The sequence below is a fragment of the Emys orbicularis genome, chromosome 11 (genome assembly GCF_028017835.1).
Source record: "Emys orbicularis isolate rEmyOrb1 chromosome 11, rEmyOrb1.hap1, whole genome shotgun sequence".
Lineage (NCBI taxonomy): Eukaryota > Metazoa > Chordata > Testudines > Emydidae > Emys > Emys orbicularis.
In genome coordinates, this window is record NC_088693.1 from 38,911,933 (window position 1) to 38,935,980 (window position 24,048).

Sequence of the window (24,048 nt, forward strand, 5' to 3'; positions counted from 1 at the left end):
GCTGTGCTCTGTCAGCGTGGGAGGCAGTCTGTAGTTCAGTAAACATTTCATCACGCGTCCTTCGCTTCCGCTTTCGAATATTCACTAGCCTCTGTGAAGGAGAAACATTTGCAGCTGGTGGAGGAGAAGGGAGAGGTGGTTAAAAAAGATACATTTTAGAGAACAATGGGTACACTCTTTCACGTTAAATTTTGCTGTTCGCATCACACAGCACATGTGCTTTTGTTACAATGTCGCATTTTTCCTCTTATATTGAGGGCCTGCCGGTTTGGTGTGAGAGATCACTCACGCAGTGCCAGGCCACAGATTTCAGCTTGCAGGCAGCCATGGTAAGACACAGTCTTTTGGCTTTTTTAACCTTGTTAACATGTGGGGATGGTTTAAAACAGTACTGCTCTCATTAACCATACCAAGCACCCGTTGGGTTGGCCATTTAAAATGGGTTTGCAATGTAAAAGGAGGGGCTGCGGTTTCAGGGTTAACGTGCAGAACAAACCCAACTAATTCCCCTCCCCCCCCCACCCAATTCTCTGGGATGATCACTTCACCCCTCCCCCCCACCGCGTGGCTAACAGCGGGGAATATTTCTGTTCAGCAGAGCAGGAAGGGGCACCTCTGAATGTCCCCTTAATAAAATTGCCCCATTTCAACCAGGTGACCGTGAATGATATCACTCTCCTGAGGATAACAAAGAGCGATAAGGAATGGATGTTGTCTGCATGCCAGCAAACACCGGGACCATACGCTGCCATGCTTTGTTATGCAATGATTCCAGACTACGTGCTACTGGCCTGGCGTGGTAAAGTGTCCTACCATGGCGGACGGGATAAGGCAGCCCTCCCCAGAAACCTTTTGCAAAGGCTTTGGGAGTACATGAAGGAGAGCTTTCTGGAGATGTCCCTGGAGGATTTCCGCTCCATCCCCATACACATTAACAGACTTTTCCAGTAGCTGTACTGGCCGCGATTGCCAGGGCAAATTAATCATTAATCATTAAACACGCTTGCTTTTAAACCATGTGTAATATTTACAAAGGTACACTCACCAGAGGTCCCCTGTGTGCCCACAGGGTCTTGGGTGAGTTTGGGGGTTACTGGTTCCTGGTCCAGGGTGATAAACATATCCTGGCTGTTGGGGAAACCGGTTTCTCCGCTTCCTTGCTGCTGTGAGCTATTTACATTATCTTCATCCTCATCTTCCTCGTACCCCGAACCCACTTCCCTGTGTGTTTCTCCAGTGAGGGACTCATAGCACACGGTTGGGGTAGTGGTGGCTGCACCCCCTAGAATGGCATGCAGCTCCGCGTAGAAGCGGCATGTTTGCGGCTCAGCCCCGGACCTTCCGTTTGCTTCTCTGGCTTTGTGGTAGGCTTGCCTTAGCTCCTTAATTTTCACGCGGCACTGCTGTGCGTCCCTGTTATGGCCTCTGTCCTTCATGGCCTTGGAGACCTTTTCTAATATTTTGCCATTTCGTTTACTGCTTCGGAGTCCAGCTAGCACTGATTCATCTCCCCATATGGCGAGCAGATCCCGTACCTCCCGTTCTGTCCATGCTGGAGCTCTTTTGCGATCCTGGGACTCCATCACGGTTACCTGTGCTGATGAGCTGCGTGGTCACCTGTGCTCTCCACGCTGAGCAAACAGGAAATGAAATTCAAACGTTCGCGGGGCTTTTCCTGTCTACCTGGCCAGTGCATCTGAGTTGAGAGTGCTGTCCAGAGCGGTCACAATGAAGCACTGTGGGATAGCTCCCGGAGGCCAATAACGTCGAATTCCGTCCACACTAACCCAATTCCGACCCCCTAAGGCCGATTTTATCGCTAATCCCCTCGTCGGAGGTGGAGTAAATTAACCGGTTTAAAGGGCCCTTTAAGTCGAAAGAAAGGGCTTCGTCGTGTGAACGTGTCCAGGCTAAATTCGAATTAACGCGGCTAAAGTCGACCTAAACTCGTAGTGTAGACCAGGCCTAAGTGTTAGCTCTTGTCGCATTTCATAAAAGCGCTCTAATTTCACAATCTCAATCTTGTCTGTCTGTCTGTCTGTCTCTCTCTCTCTCTCTCACACACACACTCTCTCACACACACACACACACACACACACACAAACAAACAAAGCTATAATGACAAATATTTTGCTCAGTTCTAGTTCAGTACTAATGTATTTAATATCAAGGAATTTCATCATTAGAGGAAATGTGACTGGTCTGTTTTCTCAGAATTGATCATGTGCAGATAACTGGAATAAAACACTAGGACCAAACTTGTGTGTTCCTGTAATTCTCTGGTAGTACAGAGGAAAATAACAATATTTAAACTCTATATTTTACTGTAATTTTTAGGCAGCAAACCAACAACCAGACTTCTCCTGCAGAGCCTGATTTTCTTGACAAACAAATGAAAAAGGTACTATTAAGTTCAGATTCAAATTCCTGAGTCCACAGTTCTGCTTGGCATAGCCATCTAAACATGAAACTTAGTGATGTTTTGAAGTCTTTGAGACAAAAGCCTGCTTGCTAAAAACTTTAGTTCTGTAGAAAGACAGGGAGGTACGGTGAATAAGAGAATCAAAAGGCTGGAAATTTGCTGCTGAGAATAAATGCTAGCTACTCCCTGAGGTGATTTGTCTGTGCACTTCACTTTCTACAGATGTTAGTCTCTTTTTTAGTAAGGACCTGAGGTTCTTTGGTAGCACTTTGATATCCTGCTCGAATTCAATATGTGAAATGGAGGAGTCGCTCTGTGACTTGGAGCACAGCATAGTCTTTGAAGTCTGATCCAATTTTTGCTGCTTACCATTTGATGTTGAAAGGATGAAATGAAGAAAATGTACAGTTTTTGCCAGTAACTCTGCTGAGCATATGTAAGATTAAAAAACCAAAATCCCTTGGATGATGTACTTAGAAATGTTAAGCAGATTAATACCTTCCTATAGCCTTTTTCTAAAGATACAAATTAACTATGAGAGGAAATCAGCATACAGTGCATGCTGTGATTAACTGCATGAGTATGGGGTAAATAAATTAGAGGGGGGAAATATACAAATGTTTATGACACAGGTGCTTAGTCACCGTGGCTAAAAGCCACAAGAATCTTGTGTGACTTCAATCTAGCATTAGACATAAGCATACAAAATATACATTTGTTTTCTGTTAGATTGTGGTTAAAAGTTGACTTCATTGAGTGGAATACTTATACTATTTTATGTTTCTGAAACATTGTTCCTTATTCAAAAAGGATTCAGATGAGATTCCCACATCTCAGTTTCTTCTAAAGCATTCACTGCAAATGAATGATTCACAGCCTATAAGCCAATCCCTTGCACTTGCAAATCATCGATTATCAAGTTCCCTGGGATCCCCTAAAAAACAAGGTAAGAAATATATTAAAGTAATGAAGATTTTTTTTAATATTTATAAGATACATGTTGTCTGCATGTAAGATTATATATTGATGAGTTCTTTTAACTGTCCCCTGGAAGACAGGAAACATACCGTAAGTAACTATTTATTTAATATTTGCTTTCTGAAAATGTGCAATTTATTTGAAATTACATTGTCAAATGCACTTCTGTACAATATGGAGACAGAAGTATGGTGTGATAACATTCTGTTAAGAACATGAGCCATGATCATCACTCCATGAAAACACCTTTTTAATATAACAAAATTGGCATCAGAGAACTCTACCTCTCCCTCTGACTGCAAGCACAGAAGTTATGAAACCTCTTATGTCTGGCAGAATGAAAGACAACTGATTTGTTTGCTTTCAGAGAGGTTCATTCTGCAACACAGTGAAGCCTACAACAATGCTAAAATCTACCCAATGTGGTTCTTACTCTGTTTGATAATCTATACCTTCTTGTCTTGGTTGGTGATTTCTTTTTTCAATTTAAAAATATAAAATGAAGCACCCCGGGCTGTTTTAACAGGTCCATATTTCCAGTTTTCCAAGAAATCAATATCAGAAATTGTTACTTATCAAAATGCTTGTCTCCATTGTTGTCATGGAGCTGTATTTGCAGATCACTGAATGCAGGGTTCAGTATAGGGCCATAAAATATTACCCACAGTTCAAGATAGAAAAGGTTGATAGTTTGATATCTTTTATCAGACCCAAAATTTAAATGCTAATACACAAGCTTTCAGGCCATTCCTGAAAATGAGGTAGGGTTGCCAGGTGTCCGATTTTCGACCAGACCGGTCAAAAAGGAAAGCTGGCAGCATCACTAAAAGTCCGGTTACCTTCAGTAACCAGCCTCTGCCATCAGGGAGTGGGAAGAGCAGCAGCTGCTGCAGGAGCCTGGCGGACAAAATTGGCTGCTCCCGGAACAAGCTCCAAAGTAGGTACCAGCACCATCTGGGGTGGTAACCTGTTTCCCCCTCCACCCACCCCGCTATACCCTGATTTCCCCGGCCCCTTGCTCCAGGGGCAGGAAACATCCCCTCCCCCCGCTGAGCCCCAATTAGGGTGACCAGATGTCCCGATTTTATAGGGACAGTCCCGATTTTTGGGTCTTTTTCTTATACAGGCTCCTATTACCTCCCACCCCGTCCCGATTTTTCACACTTGCTGTCTGGTCACCCTAGCCCCAATTTCCCCTTCCCAGCCCCTCGCTCCAGGGAATGACCCCTGCCATGCCCCGCTGTGCACCGATTGGGCAGGCTCTGCGTCAGTTCCTCCCAGCCCGGCTCTGCAGGCAGCAGGTGAGTCCCGGGGGTGGGGGGAGCAAGTGATGGGGGAGGACAGGTAGGGTAGGGGCGTGGCCTCAGAGGAAGAGGCGGGGCAAGGGTGTTCGGTTCAGGGATTAGAAAGTTGGCAACCCTAAAATGAGGCCTTTCTGTCCTGAGCTCTTTATATATGCTAATTAATCTGATTGTGCAATTAAGTGTACCACAGTATTACTATTGTACACTTTTCCTACAGGGCCAATAGTACTACAATAATATTTCTGCACACTTAAGCCCTGATCCTGCCAACTCACATGTGCATAATGTTTACACTGAGGTTAATGAAGCTATCACATATGTAGTTAAGAAGGTGCATAGATGTTGGCAGGATCGGGTCCTTATGTTTTAGGAAATTACACAAATTTAGCATTTTTCATCCTTTATAGATACACAGTTGTTTTCAACTGCAAATACAGAGTTCTACATAAACACAATAGGTTGGGAATTCATTATACCCTTGTTATGAGTTTCAGTCCCCAGGGGATTTGAATTTGTGGAATGAGATTGCAGAAGGTGTGTGCATTACAGTGGAAAACTTTGAAATGATGTTAACAATAAACCTGTCAAACAAAAATATTTTCATTGCACTATACCTTCTTAAGAGAAGCACTAATGGTCAAGTTCTGTCACCCCAAATCTCACTGAGTAGTACCTTTCTCTGCGAGTAGTCCCATTGAAATCAATGGTATTAGGTATGGAGTAAAATTATTACTTAGAGGGATTAAACGTGGCAGAATTAGGCCCTCGGCAAGTGTGTGATTCAGGGTCCATTACCCAATAATTAAGATTTGACTTTTTAAAATAACAGTGATTGGTATTCCCCTATTTAAAAGCTTGTTTTGAAGAAGAGATAACTGAAACATTGATTTGATCTATTCAAGAAATAAATATGTGAAAAGAACAAGCACACAGCAACAAAGAAATAAAAATCTCAGTGAAGCATTTAAGGTATTTAAGATTGGAAATGATATAAATCACACTTAAATGAATAACTGTTAAAGAAATAAACCTGTTGAAGAATAATGGCCTCTTCTAGTGCTTTATGAAAGCATAGTTCTTCAGTCAGAGATTCAAATGCTTTCACACCCCAATGAATTCTTTATTTACTCTTGGTCCATGATATGTAGTCTTTTAGGCACCCAGTGCTGTAGCACTTATGAAAACCAAAATGAAATGGCAAATATAGAGCATTATCTTTGGGGTAAGTATGGTGTAAATATGTTTATGTTATAACTTTTGAATATAATATCTAAATTATTATCCACAAAAAAGCAATATATACTATGTGATCCAAAGAACATGATGATGATGCTTTTTTTTCCTGATGAAACATTACTCTGCAAATTTTATTAACTGATTCTAAATCATTTTAGAATTATGTTACAAACAGGACTGGCCCAAGGGGAAAAAGGGGGAAATGGAATGATAAAATTTTGTCATGCACAGTGGTCATCACATTGTGATACCTGGCTCTCTAGTATGTTACGATATTCCCACTTATACTACAGTGGCAAGGAAAAGATAGAGCTGGGAGATTCCACACAGACACTGAAAAGTCTGTAGTCAGTGATTTATGCAAAAATGTAGACACTGAAAGACTCCCATTGACTTCAGTGGGCTTTGGATTAGGCCTATAAGAAACTTTAAAGCTATGACCAAACTGCACACAGTGCAAGGTGTGTGCACAGAGGCTAAAATGGCTTAAAGGGGAGATTTTCAAAGGCACAGATGGGGAGTTAGAAGCCCAATTCCTATAGACTTGCTGGGATTTGGGAATCTAATTCCTCTTTGTGCCTTTGAAAGTCTCCCCTCAAAGCTATACTGGCTCTGTGTGACCCAGGGATTCCCCCTACAAGGGCAGGGGAGCGTGGGGGGAGCTTCCACCAGACAGTAAAGCCAGCCTTATAGTCCATTAGCAACACCATAGTGGTGCAGAAGGGCTGCAGCAGGGCCAAAGATCCTGCCCAATCTCTTCTATATGAATCATTTCTCCCTGATATTATCCTTTATTGGTAAGGTTGGGAGGAGAGTCCAGTTAATATGATAGTCAGAAGCTGATTATTTCAGTCACAATAAGGTAATGTTAGAGGCAGACTAGTCACATTTTCCTGAGAGCCTGGAGAATAACATTGTGTCATGGTCCTGTAGGTCTCGAACCTGAGTCCATAGAGTTCCCTGTTAACTAGCAGCACCCTGCTTCTACTCCACAGCTCATTACTAGCCAGCTGAACAGAGGAGATACCATGAAATCTGAAGTTACATCAGGGCCTGTTTGTAGGAATGCTGTGAACCGTGATTGGTCAGGGCTTCTTATTTAAACCCAAAGAGAGGCACAAGAAGTTGTCCATGCAACTGGACTCTACCTGGCTGCTACACTGGACCTTGCCTGACTCCTGAACCTTGCTTTAATGACCTGTTCTTGGTTCCTGCCTTGTTCCTGAGCCTTGGCTCAACTCCAGCTCTGACACTTGGCTTGACTCCCAACACTGACTCCTGCTCTAACCACTAGACTCCAACTCCTGGCCACCTATGTCTCAGCCCCAACACAGTGTTTGAAAGTACTCCCTGGAGAGAGAATTGCCTAATGTTTAGCTATGGCTGGACTAAGAATAAATATAAAGAGAGTTTCTAGATGAAAAGGAAATATGTCTGTAAAAGAAAATGCTAATAGTATTTATCTATTGACTGGGAGATAATGTAATTTCAAATGCTAATAGAGATATGGATACCTGTGCTTCAAAAGTCAAACAGAATATAAGCGAAGAGGCTCTAGTCACATACACTCTCTTGCAGGGAAATAGGATACATCTCTTTTATGTCATGCTCCTCACGCTATTGTCTGAGATACTGAAACTTTGTCAGAGATGTCGAAACATATCTAGGTTCAAAGATGTTCTGAGTTAAACTGCCGGCTGTGTTGTAACTCAGCTTAACGCCCATCTAGTCATGCTGCCCATGGTGTTGTAGAAGTCAACGTTTTCTAAAGTGTCCTTTGATTTTAGATTCTTCAATGTTGGGGGGCTCTGTTAAGTCTAAGGGGCACTAGGGTACTCAGCACTATTGAAAATGAAGCCCAGGGAGTTTCAAGTTGGACGCCTAAAATCAGTGGCCCCTTTTGAATAGTTTCACCACAGTATTTATTTTTTTCTCTATCTCTTATTTAATAGATTGTCTCTTTCTTCCTGTAAAATTGACAGTAAAATATTATTTTACTGGAGCCCAACTGAGTTGGGCTAGGAGAAAAATGTGAGTCTGTGGCTGTCTGCAGCATGTAAAGAGGGCAGCTATTCTCTGCATTCTCAAGGGAGGTAATGAAATGCAGTAGGTACTTGCCTATGTACAAGGTCACTGGCAAGGGGACAGCTGCAGTGTGCCTTCTCAAACAGTACCATAAACAGTCTGGTAAGGGCAAAAAGAACAGGAGTACTTGTGGCACCTTAGAGACTAACAAATTTATTTGAGCATAAGCTTTCGTGGGCCACAGCCCACTTCTTCGGATGCATAGAATGGTAAGGGACATTGTGGGTTAAGGAGAGACAAATGCCATTACCAAAAGGCTGCTGTTACACAGGTGATAACTCATTCCCCATTCTAAACAGAAAATAAAGCAAGATTTTAAAATACAGGCTGTATTTTCTAAGCAATTCCTTATTTTCAATGACTTATATATCACTGGGCCTTACCTCCATTTTCAGACAGAATGGGCCAAACTTGGCTCTGTTAAATGGCTGCACCCTTGTTGCACTCCTGTGTAACCAAAGGCAGAAACTGTCCCACTTGTTTTAATCTTTTGACTCTGAATTATGTGATGCTCTAAATAAGATTCAGTTTTCTGTGTACTGCAGCTTTAAATATACAAGGTTTACCTGCTTGTCCACTGGGAGGCAGGGCTGTGAGACTGTTCAGGATGGGGCCTTAGAGTGAGACTGGCACTGTGTGTTCTCTCTCATGTCTGTCGTTGCTTTCTTTAATCTCAAATGAGTCAAGTAGACTGAGAGTTTTTCTCTTTGTGTATGGAAAACACATTGAGTGGGGTTGGGGGTTCATTAGTGTAAGGTCAAGATCCCAGAAGGAAATGGAATTATTATTATTATGTTTCCCAATCTTGCAGTCTCTTACTCAGGCAAAACCCTAACTGAAAACATGGAAGCTTTGCTGAGCAGAGTCTAAAGGATGGGGCCATGAAGGATATTGTTCTTGTTTTGTTGTTTGCAGATGATGTGATTGCCCTTACTGGGAAAAGCAAAACAGCTAATAAGGATTATATGGTGCTGCTATGCACACGATGTAGCTGAGATGGAAATTGTTCTATGTAAACAAATGTTGCTGTTTTTATCAACTCTTACTCGGTTTGGTATCCAAGTAACATTTCCGAAAGTTAGAGGAGTAAGCTATCTAAGCACATTTTTTTAATGATTTCAGATATCTATAGTGAAAGCAGTGGGTAGGTTAGAGGGACAATCAATTATGAGAGAAACATAAGCATGTCAGTCTTGGTCAAAATATCCATGTCAAGTCTTCCAGAGTGTTTGTGTTCATCTCTGTGTGTCCAATCCTTGAGGTCTTTGTGTCTCTGAGCTTGTCTGCACTGGGAAAGGACACAGTGTTAACTAACATGATCTTAAACTCAATTTAGCATTCAGTCTAGACAAAGACTGTCATGTCTTGCATTGTATCAACCAGTCTTGGTTAACCTAAGGTCCACCATAGTGTTAACCATGACAGTCTACACCAGGGGTAGGCAACCTTTCAGAAGCGGTGTGCCGAGTCTTCATTTATTCACTTTGAAGGTTTTGCGTGCCGGTAATACATGTTAACATTTTTTAGAAGGTGTCTCTCTAAGTCTATATTATATAACTAAACTAGTGTTGTATGTAAAGTAAACAAGGTTTTCAAAATGTTTAAGAAGCTTCATTTAAAATTAAATTAAAATGCTGATCTTACGCCGCCAGCCTGCTCAGCCTGCTTCCAGCCTGGGGTTCTGTTCACCTAGGCCTGCAGCGGGCTGAGCGGGGCCTGTGGCTAGGACGCCGGCTGGCAAGGGGCCGGCAGCCGGGACCCCAGACCTGGGGCGGTGTCAGGGGTCAGGGCAGAGGGTGCAGGGCAGAAGGCTGGGTGTGGGGGGGGGGTTCAGAGGTCAGGGCAGAGGGCAGTGGGGATGTGGGGGGTTCAGGGCAGAAGGCTGGGGGCATGGGGTGATTCAGGGGTCAGAGCAGAGGGGTGGGTGTGTGGGGGGTTCAGGGGTAAGGGCAGAGGGCTGGGGGTGTGTGGGGGTACAGGGCAGAAGGCTGGGTGTTGGGGGGGACTTGAGGTCAGGGCAGAGGGCTGGGAGTGTGTGGAGGTGCAGGGCAGAAGGCTGGGTGTGGAGGGGGTTCAGGGCAGAGGGCTGGGGTGTGTGTGGAGGTGCAGGGCAGAAGGCTGGGTGTTGGAGGGAGGTCAGGGCAGAGGGCGGGAGGGGTGTGGGGGTGCAGGGCAGAAGGCTGGGTGTTGGGGGCAACTCGAGGTCAGGGCAGAGGGCTGGGGTGTGTGTGGAGGTGCAGGGCAGAAGGCTGAGTGGCTCATGGCAGGGGGCTGGGAGGGATATGCCCTGTTCCACTCCCTTCCCCAAGGCCCGTCCCTACCTCTCTCTGCCTGCTCTACGGAGCAGCGAGCACACTGCCACTTGTCCCCCTCCCCCTCACAAGGGCCATCGACGGCAGGGAGAGGGAGGGGGAGGAGGAGGGGCTGGAATGCACCACGCTGTGGGAAGAAACAGGGGAGGGGGGAAGCTTGGCTGCTGCAGGACCAAGCTTCTGCCTCCTGCTCCCGCAGGGGAGAGCGGTGGGCGGGGGGGCTGAGTGGGGCTGGGGGCCGGGACCCCCCCCCCCCCAACCGCTCTCCCCTGCGGAGGCAGAAGCTTAGTCCTGCGGCAGCCAAGCTTCTCCCCTCCCCCGCTTCTTCCCTCAGCATGGCGCTTTCCAGCCCCTCCGCCCCTCCTCCTCCTCCTCTCACCGGGCAGGCAGCATGCGGCTCAAAATCGGCTCGCGTGCCGTGTTTGGCACACGTGCCGTAGGTTGGCGACCCCTGGTCTACACTAAGTGCTAACTTGTGTTTTAACATCATGTTCATTGACACATTATAACAATATATACAAGCCCTAATATGGACATTTTGGTGCATGAACTTTTGAAGCAGTAACACAATCATTGTAGGGCATCAGCAGGGTATCAGTTAGTATTATCATAGTGCCTAGAAGCTCCAGTTATGGACCAGGATCCCATACAGTGCTAGGCGCTGTACAAACTCAGAACAAAAGAGCTTACAGTCTAAGTCTAACACAAGAGACAGCAGATGGATATAGACAGACAGGGGAGTACAAGGAAACAATGAGACGGCATTGGCCAGCATGATAAGCACTGGTCTCAGCACAGCAGCAGCCTAACTGTTGTCATGTTTTTATAGGCATCATGGCAGAGGAGAGTTTTAAGAAAGGATGCAAAGGGGGATAATGAGTTAGTTTTGCAGATGTTTACAGGGAACTCCTTCCAAGCATGAGGAGCAGCATGGTAGAAAGCACAAAAGTGGTTGTTTGGAACTATACAGGTTTCATGGTCATAAATCCCATGAGTCTTAAGCACTTAATTAAAATTAAGTTAGTACATGCAATGCCCCTCTACCATGTACATTGGCAAAACCCGGACAGTCTCTGCGCAAAAGAATAAATGGACACAAATCAGACATCAAGAATTGTAACATTCAAAAACCAGTAGGAGAGCAGTTCAATCTCCCTGGACACTCAATAACAGACTTAAAAGTGTCCATTCTTCAACAAAAAAAGCTTCAGAAACAGACTTCAATGAGAAACTTCAGAACTAGAATTAATTTGCAAACTTGACACCATCAAATTAGGCCTGAATAAAGACTGGGAGTGGATGGGTCACTACAAAAAGTAATTTTCCCTCTGTTGATACTCACACCTTCTTGTCAACTGTTGGGACTGGGCCACATCCACCCTGATTGAATTGGCCTCGTTAGCACTGACCTCCCCACTTGGTAAGGCAACTCCCATTTTTTCATGTGCTGTATATTTATACCTGCTTACTGTATTTTTCACTCCATGCATCTGATGAAGTGGGTTATAGCCCACGAAAGCTTGTGCCCAAATAAATTTGTTAGTCTCTAAAGTGCCACAAGGACTCCTTGTTGTTTTTGCCAATTATAATAGTTTGCATAAAGTACTTGAATGAAAGGTGCTATACATTACAAATTCTGTGTTGATGTTTGTTTATTTATAAACACTGAACCAGGAGTTCACTCTTTGAAATTTACAATCCCTACAAAATAACATTAACAATCAAGTTACAATATCTTTTAGACCTTAATATTAAGAATAGTCTTTCATCTACCATCCTCAAAGTGCCATTCTGAATCCTAGAATGACGTCTTGAATTGATATATTTTTCTTGTATGTTACAGGATGTTTAAGTCAGGTATAGTATTCATACTTCTATAATGTATTTATATCAGAGAAGAAGTTTAACTCTATTCTCATATTTAACTTCTTTTTGTGCGTGGCTTTAAAAAAACACAACCAGAATACTCCATCCTGCATTAGTGATTCACTTTCCTTCCCTTTGAATCCACAAAGAGTCAAGGTCCCAACATGGTGCTAGCAGGCACTGTGTTCCTGGACAGGCTGTATTCCAGAGGAGCTGTAATATTGAGGTCTGGAGTGGACCACTTTTAATCAAAGATGCCATGGTGCATTTTGTAAGAGTTACAGGATTAATCTTAGAGTTCTGGCCAGGTTTGAATTCATTCTGCCTAACTCAACTTCCTATTTGGTTTCATTTGGATACAGGTCAAAGACACTATTGTGTAGTGTGGCACCAGATTCTACCTTGAGAGATGGCAGTGTTTCAGCAGTAGGTGAAGTGATCCCAATATACCAAGGCTGTGAAGCATTTTAGAATCCATTTGGGTGAAAGGTGATATACAAGAATTTCATTAATTCTAAGACACACACTGATTCATTTTACATCTGTGTAAATCAGGAATAACTCCACTCAAGTCAATGGACTCACTTGTGTGAGAGCAGAATCCCATTGATTCTGCTCAAAAATTCCATGTGCCTTTTTTCTTTGCATGTCAGGGCTAGGACTATGATTCTGTCATGAAGAAAATAACAGCAGTCTCATGGGTCACCCTGGATATTATGGACATGGCTGGGAAAGGTCCTATTTGGCATGATCCATCTGGATTTTCGGACAGCACAACTAGGTGTGCTCCACTGTGTCTCCACTGTGTTCTCCTGCTGTATGCCACAATATGGAGAAGAAGCTTTTGATGGGGTACTGCTCAAGTAGCTGTCTCAGCCTCACTGGAGGAATTCTTGATGTGATACAGTGGTTCTACAGTGGATTTCCATCTGTTGAGAGGAATACATGATGCAGTTAATAGATTCAGATATTCTAAGGCCAGAAGGGACCATTGTGATCATCTGGTCTGACTTCCTGCATAACACAGGCCATAGAACTTCCCCCAAATATTTCCTGCTTGAACTTGTAGACAGACTCTTTGGCTTGTTCTTGTGGTCCTTCTTTGAACCCTCTCCAATTTATCAACATCCTTTTTGAACTGTAGGACCCAGAAATAAACACAGTATTCCAGCAGCAGTCACACCAGTGCCAAATACAGAGGTAAAATAGCCTCTCTACTTCTGTTCAATATTCCCCTGTTTATGTATCCAAGGCTTGCAATGGCCCTTTTGGCCACAGCATTGCACTGAGAGCTCATGTTCCGCTGATTATCCCACACCACCACCACATTTTTCTGTGTTCTTCTAGTGTTTGGTCCAACATCTGGCTGGGGAGAGGTAGGAGAAGATACAACACCCTTTTCTCTTAAAACGGCATGCTATTGGATCACGAGTGTCTTTGACTGCTGTGCCAAATGCACACTTCTAGACATGACAGACATAAATAGGATTTCCAGTTTTGTTGCTTATAGATTTTATGTATAAGCTGTAATGATATGTGATCCAGAAGAAAGATACATGCCTAGTTTGTTTCAAGGCATCTCTCAGGTAAATGAACCAAAAATAGACATACATGTACACCAAAAAGGGGGTCATTATTAATAATGATGAATGACTCAAAAAGTTGTGTTATTTGGTTACAGTTGTATAGATTTGGATGGAAGCTTATCCAAGTTGCTTTTGATTACAGTATTCAGCTCCAAGTGTGCAATGTGTTGTACATGGATGGGCCCCTGCACCTGCATAGAGACCCCAGGATTGGGCCTTTGTCAGCTAATCTTGTGGGAATCCTTAGTTTTATGAGGTTTCTGGTTCTTCCTGCTTCTAACTGAGCCAGAAGCACTGTGAGGTGCTCAGACACTAGGGGGTTGGATGGAGTGCAGATACCTAGGTAGATATTTCAGCGCTTCCACTTCCAGTCTTAATGGGGACCCAGAAGTGCCAACAAACATAATATTAATAAATTAGTTTTTATAAGGTTAGCTGATATTTCCCCCCAACTTCATATTAAGGTTTGGTTTGGGACTACATTTAGGGATTTGTATTTTGAATTGGTTCACACCTTACCAGTTATTATTAACCCTTTTGCTACTAGTCTTACGTACAAGTGGCGTGATGTCCTGATTGCATTTTGCAGATGTTATGTACCAAGCAATTTTGAAAAAAAAAGTCAGACTGTTCTGAAGTTTCTCTTTCACAATGTGGGTTCTTAATTGTCTCTTGGAGAGAGAGAGAAAAAAACAAAGACACAAACAGTGACAAATGATAAATACAAGCTTTGATTTGTTAAACACATGTTAGCTCTGTGTTTAGCCCTGGGCTGTGAATTTCATTACAGGCTGGTTTACTTGTGGATTGGTTATTGTTATTGCTTTGGATATAGAAGGATCTAACCTGTAGTCAATGCTGATTAGGATCAAATATGAGAGATTAAAATGGGATACAACTGAATACCATATATGGGACTGTGTGAATTGGATGAAATAGTTTCCTTTAGACAGCTTTCTTATTGCTAGTGGTGTAAACATATTGGATCTGGATTAGTACAGACTGCATTGTGATAAAGCAGAATAAGTAAATCTCTCATTAAAATACAAAAAAAACTGATGAGATAAGAATTAAATGTAATGAAGTTCAATAATCAACATGTAATAGTACCACACAACAATATTTTAGTAAAGGTTCAGGTTTTTCCCAATAAAATATCATGGCTAGCAGTGTGTTTCTCACTCCAGCTTCCAGTATACTTACTTTTTCTGTCTCCTTCATCTTCCCTCCCTGACACACAGCTTTGCCTAAGTACTTCTTTTTGCCATTTCTTTGTTGGTGGTTAAGCTTTTTATCATACTGTACCTCACTGTTCTGTTATTATTGCTCAAAGTTTTCTTAAATATTCTCTGAGAATCTCTGACAGCTTTTCCTATGAAGCTTAGCCACTGTTGCTAGTGCTCCAAAACAGCAGACTATGTCATACATGACGGTTCCACTCATTCAAATATTGTAGCTTTCAATTAATTTCTCTTCAGTTCTTTTTTATGGTTTTGTAAAGCACTGTCTATTGCTGTAGGAATTATAAAAATTGCATTCTGCCTTTCTGTGTGCTTTCTTTGTCTGTTAGTCACCTTAGACCTGAGCTTCTTTTAATCATGTTTCCTTATGATTGATGATAATGACTTTGTTGTATTATTATTTTTCCCATTCTGCAATTTGTATAATATTTTATATATACACTCTATTAAGTCCAATAAATACAACAATCTCATATTTGTGCCTCTATATAGGCTTAATTTACTTACACATGCATTTCCTTCTTTAAAAAAATCACCAGCTTCTTTCTATTCAGTAAAAATAACAAAATCTCTGCTTTAGTATCTGAATACATTTTACCTGACCATGTACAATGATTAAGAGTTTTGAGTATATGCACAGAGAGCCCCTTTAAAAAAAAATAAACTTACTAAAGTTTTGCACAATACTGTATTCACATTGCGAAGAAGCAAACAATGCAGAACTCTTCAGTGCTTTTGCTTCAGAAAACTTTAGGACTTCAAATAATTACATACTGAAAGGAAAGTACTAGAGATTGGAATGCCACTGAGAAAGCTGTAATGTCAAAGCCCTAAGGAAAAAATTTCTAGAGTCAAAATTCAAAACGGGTCTAATTCTGTTATTTATTCCTTAATTAATTATTAAAATTTGGTTTTATGCTTATAGTGACACAACAGTAAATTTCAGAGTCTTGTTATTTGCATATGCCTTACTGCCCAGCAATCCAAAACAGTGCTACACCAAAGTCTTTTAGTGCTTGAGTGATATTGCAAAAGACTCTGAGTATCATCTCAAAATAAAGTGTGTTTAGACACTTTTTGGACAGGCAGCGTTCACTGTATCATGCTACAAATTCTTGGATGCATCCAATAAGGGTTTCCTTTCTCAATCCCTTCCAAAGAAGTTATAAAAAACATGGAGACCTGATGTGATAACATGGAAAATCATCCTGTGGTCAAGGTCTTTATGGAATTTGATTAGATCCCTGGGAAAATCCTCTTCCCAAGTTTTCAGCCTTGGAAAGCCATCAGTCTACATTTAGTTAAACGGAAGTTGTTGAACAGAGCAGCAAAAAAAACCAACCTAAATAAATTGGGGTCTTTCAAATAAGCTATTCGTATCTGTTTATTTCTACAAATGGATCAGCAGTAGCACACTCTATGTACACTTAGGATCTACTAGCTACGTAGGTGTATAGGATGAGCAGGTGCACACTCTGAGAGCTGTCCATCTCCACTGGCACTATTAACACTCCTCTTCCATCCCCTCCACAAGTAGGACTGTTCGGTCACAGCAGGCTAATGGTGAGGTTTTAAAAACAATCTTTTGGGAAATGGAAATACTCTATATTCATGGGTGATTTAAAAATGTAATTAACAGTGACAAATGAGACAATTATCACCTCTTTCTGAGCTTCAGAAATCTGCTAGTTTCTCTGCCAGAAAGTCACATGACAAGTGCTATAAATAAAGGTTTCAAAGGTCCGCAACTGTCTTCACAACTCTCTGCCATTCTTCACTAGGGACTCTGGCCAGGTGACTGCTTTGTTGAAGGCAATCATGGTGCCAGGGGCGTTCTTTAGGGAGCACAGCCTAGCAGTTAAAGCATAGGGTTGACAGTCAGGAGATCTGGGCCCTGATTTTATGGCCTGACCAAGCTCTGTACAGTGCTGTTTTGGAGACTGCCTCTTATCTAGTCTTCTTTTGGGTTCTGTGACAGTCACCAATCTGTCTCCATGTTTGCCTCACGTACATGCAAAAAACATTCACTCCCAGAAGAAGGAAATGGTCAGTGCATTGTTTCAGCATCTTTGTGGACTCCAGAGTTTGCAAACACTGAAAATGCCCTCCAGCTAAGTGGCATGATTGTTTTTTGTACATTTTTTAAGACTGTTCTTTACCACATTTTCTTAGTTAAGATAAAGAGCATGACTATCGGAAGAATGGCAATAAGCCTGTGAGCTTTGAAGAGCTTATTTGCCTGGAAAACAAACAGCTTGCTGCAGCTCTACAAAAACACAGTGTGATCTAATTTGAGTTTCAGCATTTACGGATGTCATTTTCAAACTATATTGAGATAACCAGCTGTTGCAGTTTAAAACAGGTAGAAGAGGTGTTTGTAGAACAAAAGCATTTGAGTTGTTTATTTATTTTTAGCGATGGGCCTGAGACATGAAGTTCAGAATCCAAACTTCCCCAAACTTCACTGGGAGGCTTATATATAGGATTCCATTTTGGGCTCATCTCTCATTTGTATATTATCCGACATAAAGACCACTTGTATTTTGCTTTCCATTAGATTATGGTTGGCTGTGTTTCTGTAAGTCATTTTTGAATTATATTAAACTGATTAAAAAAAAACTAGTAGCAATATTACTCTTGAAGAGTTGTGATCATTAAGTTCTACTGTAGTAAAGGGAATCCTTTTAAAGGGAAACCAAACAGAATCCTGCAAAGGGATGAGAAGTGTTACTAACACTGACATCTATTTCAGCTTAGTGCCAGAGCTGGTGCTTTGGGCCTTGTGATAGTTGGTTTAAGGCCCAGCATGGATAAATTCCTCACCCTGGTACCCAACAAGGCTTCACTATATAAAACAAAGGAAACTCTAAATTAGCAGGCAGCTTCTAGTCTGTACAGAGTCACTCACTTGAAAGTGGTCAGCACAGACAGCAACTTGCAGAGAAGTTCCAGGGCATGTAAATCGGGGGCAAGATTATGATCACCATAATCAAATTCAAACTATAAACGTTTGGATCCAGAGTGTGGCTGTAGACTTGCTATACAATGTGACACAGGCAAGGCAGTCATAGTGCAAGGTGATTTGTTCAGCACGCTGGTACTTTTTTAAAATATGCATGATGTGACTTCTCCTGTCTGCGGGGAAGAACTCTGATTGGGCCAGACATTTGGGGGCTCTTAAATTGTATTTACTTTTTGGTTGATTTGTTTCAGGGTTCTGGGGGTGTTATTTTTGTTTGTTCATTAGTAGGGATTTATTGGGCTGAAGAGGGGTGTTGATGTTGCCAGTGTCATTCTTGTGATGGAAAGGCCTGTTCACTGAGGAAGATTCAGGATCCATTCATGACACCTGTGAAAATAGATTACCCTGACCTATTCTCTGTTCTGTAGATGCTTCGTATCACTCTAGCTCTGCAGCCAACACCCTTCTCTTATTCCTGCTTTGTCTCTATTACCTTCTAGCCTAATCAGTGAAGAACTGAAAATGAACTGCAATTGGTTAGAGACACCTGGCTGATGGTCCTAAGCAGGGAAGTATTTGCCCTGAAAGCATAGCTTGTGTTCATTTTTATTTTACTTTCAGATTAACAGCTACACGGTACCTAGGCCTGCACAGAGACATGGGGGTGGAGGGCAGGATACGAAAAGAGCCTTTGTGTCTCTGTACAGGGGATCACAGGCACAATCCCAGTCTGTGTTCCTGATCTGCAAGAACCAGGGGTGTCTAGCACAGGTTGCAGGAGCAGACACTCCTAAGGAAGCAGGGAGGAAGGATGAATACAGGGCTATGGCCTCGCCAATTGAACTGGGCTGGTGCAGCACAAACGTCTATGGTACCCTGTAAAAGAGGGTAGCAAGCACTGCTCAGGTCTATGCTGTCCCTGCTCTTGGAGGCATTGGGCCAAATTCACAAGACCGGGACTGAAGTGTGTGTGTATGTATATGCATGCACGGAGGAGAGTATTGTGCTCACTGATTCTGGAGCTGATGAGGGCCAGTTTTGCCCCGATACTGGGTCAGATCTGTCCTAGCTTGCATCCAGCTACTGAGGACCCTTTGGGGTCTGGTAGCTGCTGGGAAATAGCGAGGAAGTAGGACCAGCTCAAACATGCCACCAGCCTGCCCCAGAATGGCTCCTGCATTAGCAGCTCTTATCATGAGAGCAGTAGGGACAGAGGCACACAGCTGGCTCTACATGGGGCAGTGAGGGCCTCCTGCTCTGGGGCTGTTCTCTGGAGATGCCTTAGAGCAACCATGAATCAGGCCCATTACACCTAACTTTGCTCTCCACCCTCATTCTGCATCAAGCATAACTTAGCTGGCCTGAAAATCTGGCCCTCTGTATCTAGGTTACATTAGTTAAATTAATGCTTGGTTTGGTTTGGCTTTGTTCACATTAACATCAGAACATAGGGGAAGAACAACAAATGAGAAACAAAAAACACAAACATTTGAAAATGTTGCTGCCACAGATAGACATCCTGAGTGTGTTTTACATAACCATTGTGAATAATTGTAGCTGGATTTCTGTCCAGATTCCTTCCCCTCATGGACCTTTTGAAACAAAACCAAATTGTACAAACCAAGTTTTTGTGGGATAGGCCCGAGCCTCCTTTCATATAAGCTAATGGCAAAACTAGGAGCAGTGCTGAGCTTTGTGCACTGGGATTTGGGTGTACGTTTTGTTATGCACATTCCAATCCTGACTTGCAAAGTGATCTGTCAATGAAACAGTTGGCCTGCTTGAAAGGACACATGAAAAAAGCTACCATTTCAGTTCCTTGAAAACAGTAGATGTAGTTAATGTATGGGGCCCTGGTTGTGCCTGGTTCTTATGTGAGTGTGCAAAGAAGTGGAGGTTAAGGGGGCAGTGAGCAGGTGTTTAGGAAATGGTCCTTGTCTTGCATGGCATGTATAAGGGCCAGGCAGCATTCCATCTTCTGTTCTGTGGGGAGTGTAAGCACTGGCCTCTCCCTACTCCACTGGGGACATAGAGAATCCCAAAGGTGAAGGGCAAGAAGCTGGGCCAAGGCTCTGACGCTCAACTTGCCAGCTGTATGGATTGTGGGATAAGGAGTCCACCAAGCACTCTGCAACTCCAGGAGGCGTTCTGCTTCCCAGTCAGAATGCCCCCTGGAATAGCACCACAATACCTTTTTCTGTTTGGCCTATAAAGCATAATTGAGTCCTAGGAAGCTAAGAGGCTTTCATAGACACTGGTAATTCCAGATAGAGAAGATCCAATTTTAATCTATTCAAATCCAGATCCTGCAGTTTTTATGAAGGGTAAACTCCATTGAAGGCAGTGGAGTTTTGTCTGCATGTGATTGTGTGGTTGGGTTCCAGATGGGTCAACTGTCTAAAATACAGTAAACTAAGATGCAAATTTTGTGTATGTTTCATGTATGGAAAAAGAGAGTCTCTTATCTGGAGCAAAGGCGACAGTGAATTCTACCACCATTATGGGAACATTGTGTCTAAAAGTGATAGCAAAAGGGACAGGATAAAAGTTTTATATAGGTTCTTAAATATTACTGCTTTGGGGCTTTTTATTTAGTCCTCATCTATGTGCAAGTTACTCTTTTATTCTAAACCATCACATTTGCATCCCATTGATATGAAATACTTGTGAACTAACTAGAGAACAGAGCTGTGCATTCAAAAGCAAAGAGATCCTTGGTTTATTAACAAAGATTTTCATGGCCTTCTTTGCAACACCCCCTCTTGTTGAATATAACAGGTGCAATATTCAGATGTTGAAATCTGATGCCTAGAGGTCTGATTCTGCAACCCTTAGGCTATGTCTACACTACAGCCGATCTCGGCAAAACTTATGTTGCTTGGGGAGGTGAATATTCCACCCTCTGAGCAACATAAGTTGCACTGACATAAGCACTTGTGTGCACAGCGCTATGTCAGCAGGGGAGCTTCTCCCGCCAGCATAGTTTATGCCACTCAAGGAGGTGATTTTTTTATGCTGACAGGAGAGCTCTCTCCTGTTGGCATAGAGCAGCGGTTCTCAAACTGTGGATCGGAACCCCAAAGTGCACCACTGTATGTATAGACGTGGCCTTATCGATGCTGAGTAGTACTTCTTCACATGTGTAGTCTCATTGAAGTTCATGGCAGTAATTGCCTGAGTATGTGCCATCCAGTTTACAGTATTGCTGTGGATTCTTATTTAAGGCCTGGAAAATAAATTGACTTGACACTATCGGCAAATGCATAGTAGTGTAGTGACAGTCATAAAAATTGTTTGACGTATTTCATGCTTAGGATGAAGATAACCTAATACCTGTAAAACAGAAAAGTAATGAGCAGTTACTGGTGGCATACATACACAAAACAATTATAGTGTAATAACTGTGTGGTTATTTCTGCATTGTCCCCTGCAGTGTCATTATGACACTTTAAAAGGGCAAATTCAAATTACTTGAAATTTTCTGTCACCTAGTAATTCTAAACACAATAATTATATACACTATAGAATGTGCAATTACCATATAGCTAAATAGAATTCTCCTTCTAATTATGCCTTGGTAAATGACTATTTTTGCTCTATAAAATCAAATGTTGGAGAGTTTTAATTTAGTTTCATATTTTTATGCTTTTTTCATGCTTATCAGAAAAGTGGGTAGTTCAGGGATTGAAGTACCAGTCTGTACCCTCTTTGTTGTGCAATTATGAATTCAGCCTATGGATTTCTATGAAATAAATGTTGTGGTGTGAACTGTGACCCTAGACAGTGCGGCATCTAAAAAAAATCAGGCATAATTCAGCAAAATTAGCAATCTTTTAATAGGGTATACTACCATGCACAGAACTGTCTGATTTAAACCTGGTCTAAACTGCAAAGGTCTGGTCTACACTACAGACCTATATCAGTATAACTGCATCGCTGAAGGGTGTGAAAAATCCACACCCCTGAGCAACATAGTTATACTGACCTAACCTCCCGTGTAGACAGCGCTATGTCGATGGGGGAGCTTCTCCCACCAACATAGCTACTGCCTTTTGGGGAGGTGGGTTCATTAAGCTGACAGGAGAGCACCAATACAGCGTTTTAAATGTAGAGTTGCTCAAAGAGTGCTGGTAGAACTCTACTGGTGTAGCTTTATCAGCAAACCCTCCTAGTGTAGACACAACTTATACAAGCAAAATAACTCTCTTATAGCATAAATTAGTTCCACAAAAGTAATAAGCGGTATCAGCAAAAGGACTTTTACATCTACACTAGGGATTTTGCTGGTAAAGCTATGTCAGACTCAGGCCCTACATTAGTTCAGACTAGATCTGAGCAAATAATGGATTTTTTGGTTTGGAGACTGATCTGGAAAATCTGGAGGAGGGGAAGGGGGGAATTGGTTCAATTCAAACCGAAACAAATTTTCTTTAAATTTTTCATCAGATTGGAAAACTAAAAAAAAACAAAAATTTAATAATAATAATAATAATAATGTTTTGAATCAACCAAAATGTGCCAGGTCAGGTCAACTCAAAATGACTTTTGGGGGGGGGGGGGGGTGTTCAATTTGTTTTGAATTGACCAGTATGTATTGGTCATCTTGAAACTAATATTTTTCATTTTGAGTCAGCCATTTTCAGGGTTTTTTTAATTGGTCTAAATTGAAAATGAAATGCCGTTTGAAACAAAAGGTCAAACTGAAACATTTTGAAATGGTCTAAATAAAACATTTCAAAATGAAAACATCAAAATGAAACATTTTAAAATGTTGCTACTTTAAAAAAAATTAGTGTTTTTATGGCTGAAACTAGATGTTGAATTTGATTCAAATTTGTGAATATCTTTAGAGACTGGAAAAAAGGCATTTTAGCCAAAAATCTATTTTATCAACAACAACAACAACAAAAATCATCCATGTCAGACCCCTATGGAAGCATGTTGAGGTTATCAGCAGGGTAAAGAATAAGAAATAGCTACCTGCACTTGCCAATAAGTTTTGGATAAATACCAGTTTTCAGTCCTTCAAGTTTCAGGAGTACAAACAACTACAGTAAACAAAATAAATGCAAAATATGTGTATTATATATAAGACAGACTGGTTAGTTATGTAATATCAGAATAAAGGGCCTCATCCAAAGCCCATTGACATCAATGGAAAATCTCCTATTGATTTCAGTGCAGATTAGAGCAGGCCCCAAAAAGGGAATAGAAGCACAAGTTGAGTGAGAGAACAAACTGAGACAATTTGACTCCTGAGTGCCCAACTCCACTGAAGATGTCTTCCCTGGCATTGAGAAGCCGTTACACTTTTTACCAGGGCATTTTCCATAACAATATTTTCTTCATTCCTTCAATAAGTTCATAGAACTTGTGCAATAAACTGTAGCAGCATATTGTAGGGAGAGACGTTAAAGCGTCATAGCTGAAAATATTTTAGTATGTGTTATAGAAATATTATATGCTAAATTGACTAGGATTGGCTTCTGTTTCAGACTCACATGGTTATAAACACTACCCAGCTGGCATGTCAATTTAATTCTGAATCTGAGTCCTTCTCACACCATTAGATGTTGAACCAGCTCTGCCATCCCTGTCTGTTCTGGGCTGCTCTTTGCATGTCTTCTGTGTTATTAAGATGTTTTCCCTCTATTTAAATGTATTGTTCGGGTAAACTGAAAAATATGCCCATGAAAATCTGTTCATGAACAGTGCATTGTAATGTTGGGGCAATAAAACATGATGTAAGATAATTTTAGCTTCTGTAACTATGAACATAGAATTTTATATTTAAAAAATGTATGAGAGTAAATAAACTACAGTATTTTTCTGTTTTAGATGGTGCAAATGTTTCCCATGTGGAATTAGACTAGTCTTTGAAACACTCTTCTCTTCCCAGAAATTAACTACATTCACTTTTTTCATGTATATGTTTGACCCTAGTATGTGTCCATTTTTAATGTCACATTTTAGGTACATCTGAATCTAAATGACTGTATTTTACTTGGTCATTATTTAATTTGTAGAGATTGATCAGTTTAATGTCTGATTTTTTA

General features: G+C 41.7%; 1 protein-coding gene across 1 annotated transcript in view; it reads left to right on the top strand.

Annotated features, from left to right (window-relative positions):
- Positions 1–24,048, top strand: part of MYO3B (myosin IIIB) — a 296,479-nt gene that overhangs the window by 242,828 nt on the left and 29,603 nt on the right. Inside the window, exons 32-36 of the mRNA XM_065413693.1 lie at positions 2,338–2,401; positions 3,233–3,368; positions 12,181–12,194; positions 18,614–18,870; positions 19,235–19,257. Coding sequence (XP_065269765.1) covers positions 2,338–2,401; positions 3,233–3,368; positions 12,181–12,194; positions 18,614–18,870; positions 19,235–19,257 — 494 coding nt within the window. The remainder of the gene's footprint in view (positions 1–2,337; positions 2,402–3,232; positions 3,369–12,180; positions 12,195–18,613; positions 18,871–19,234; positions 19,258–24,048) is intronic.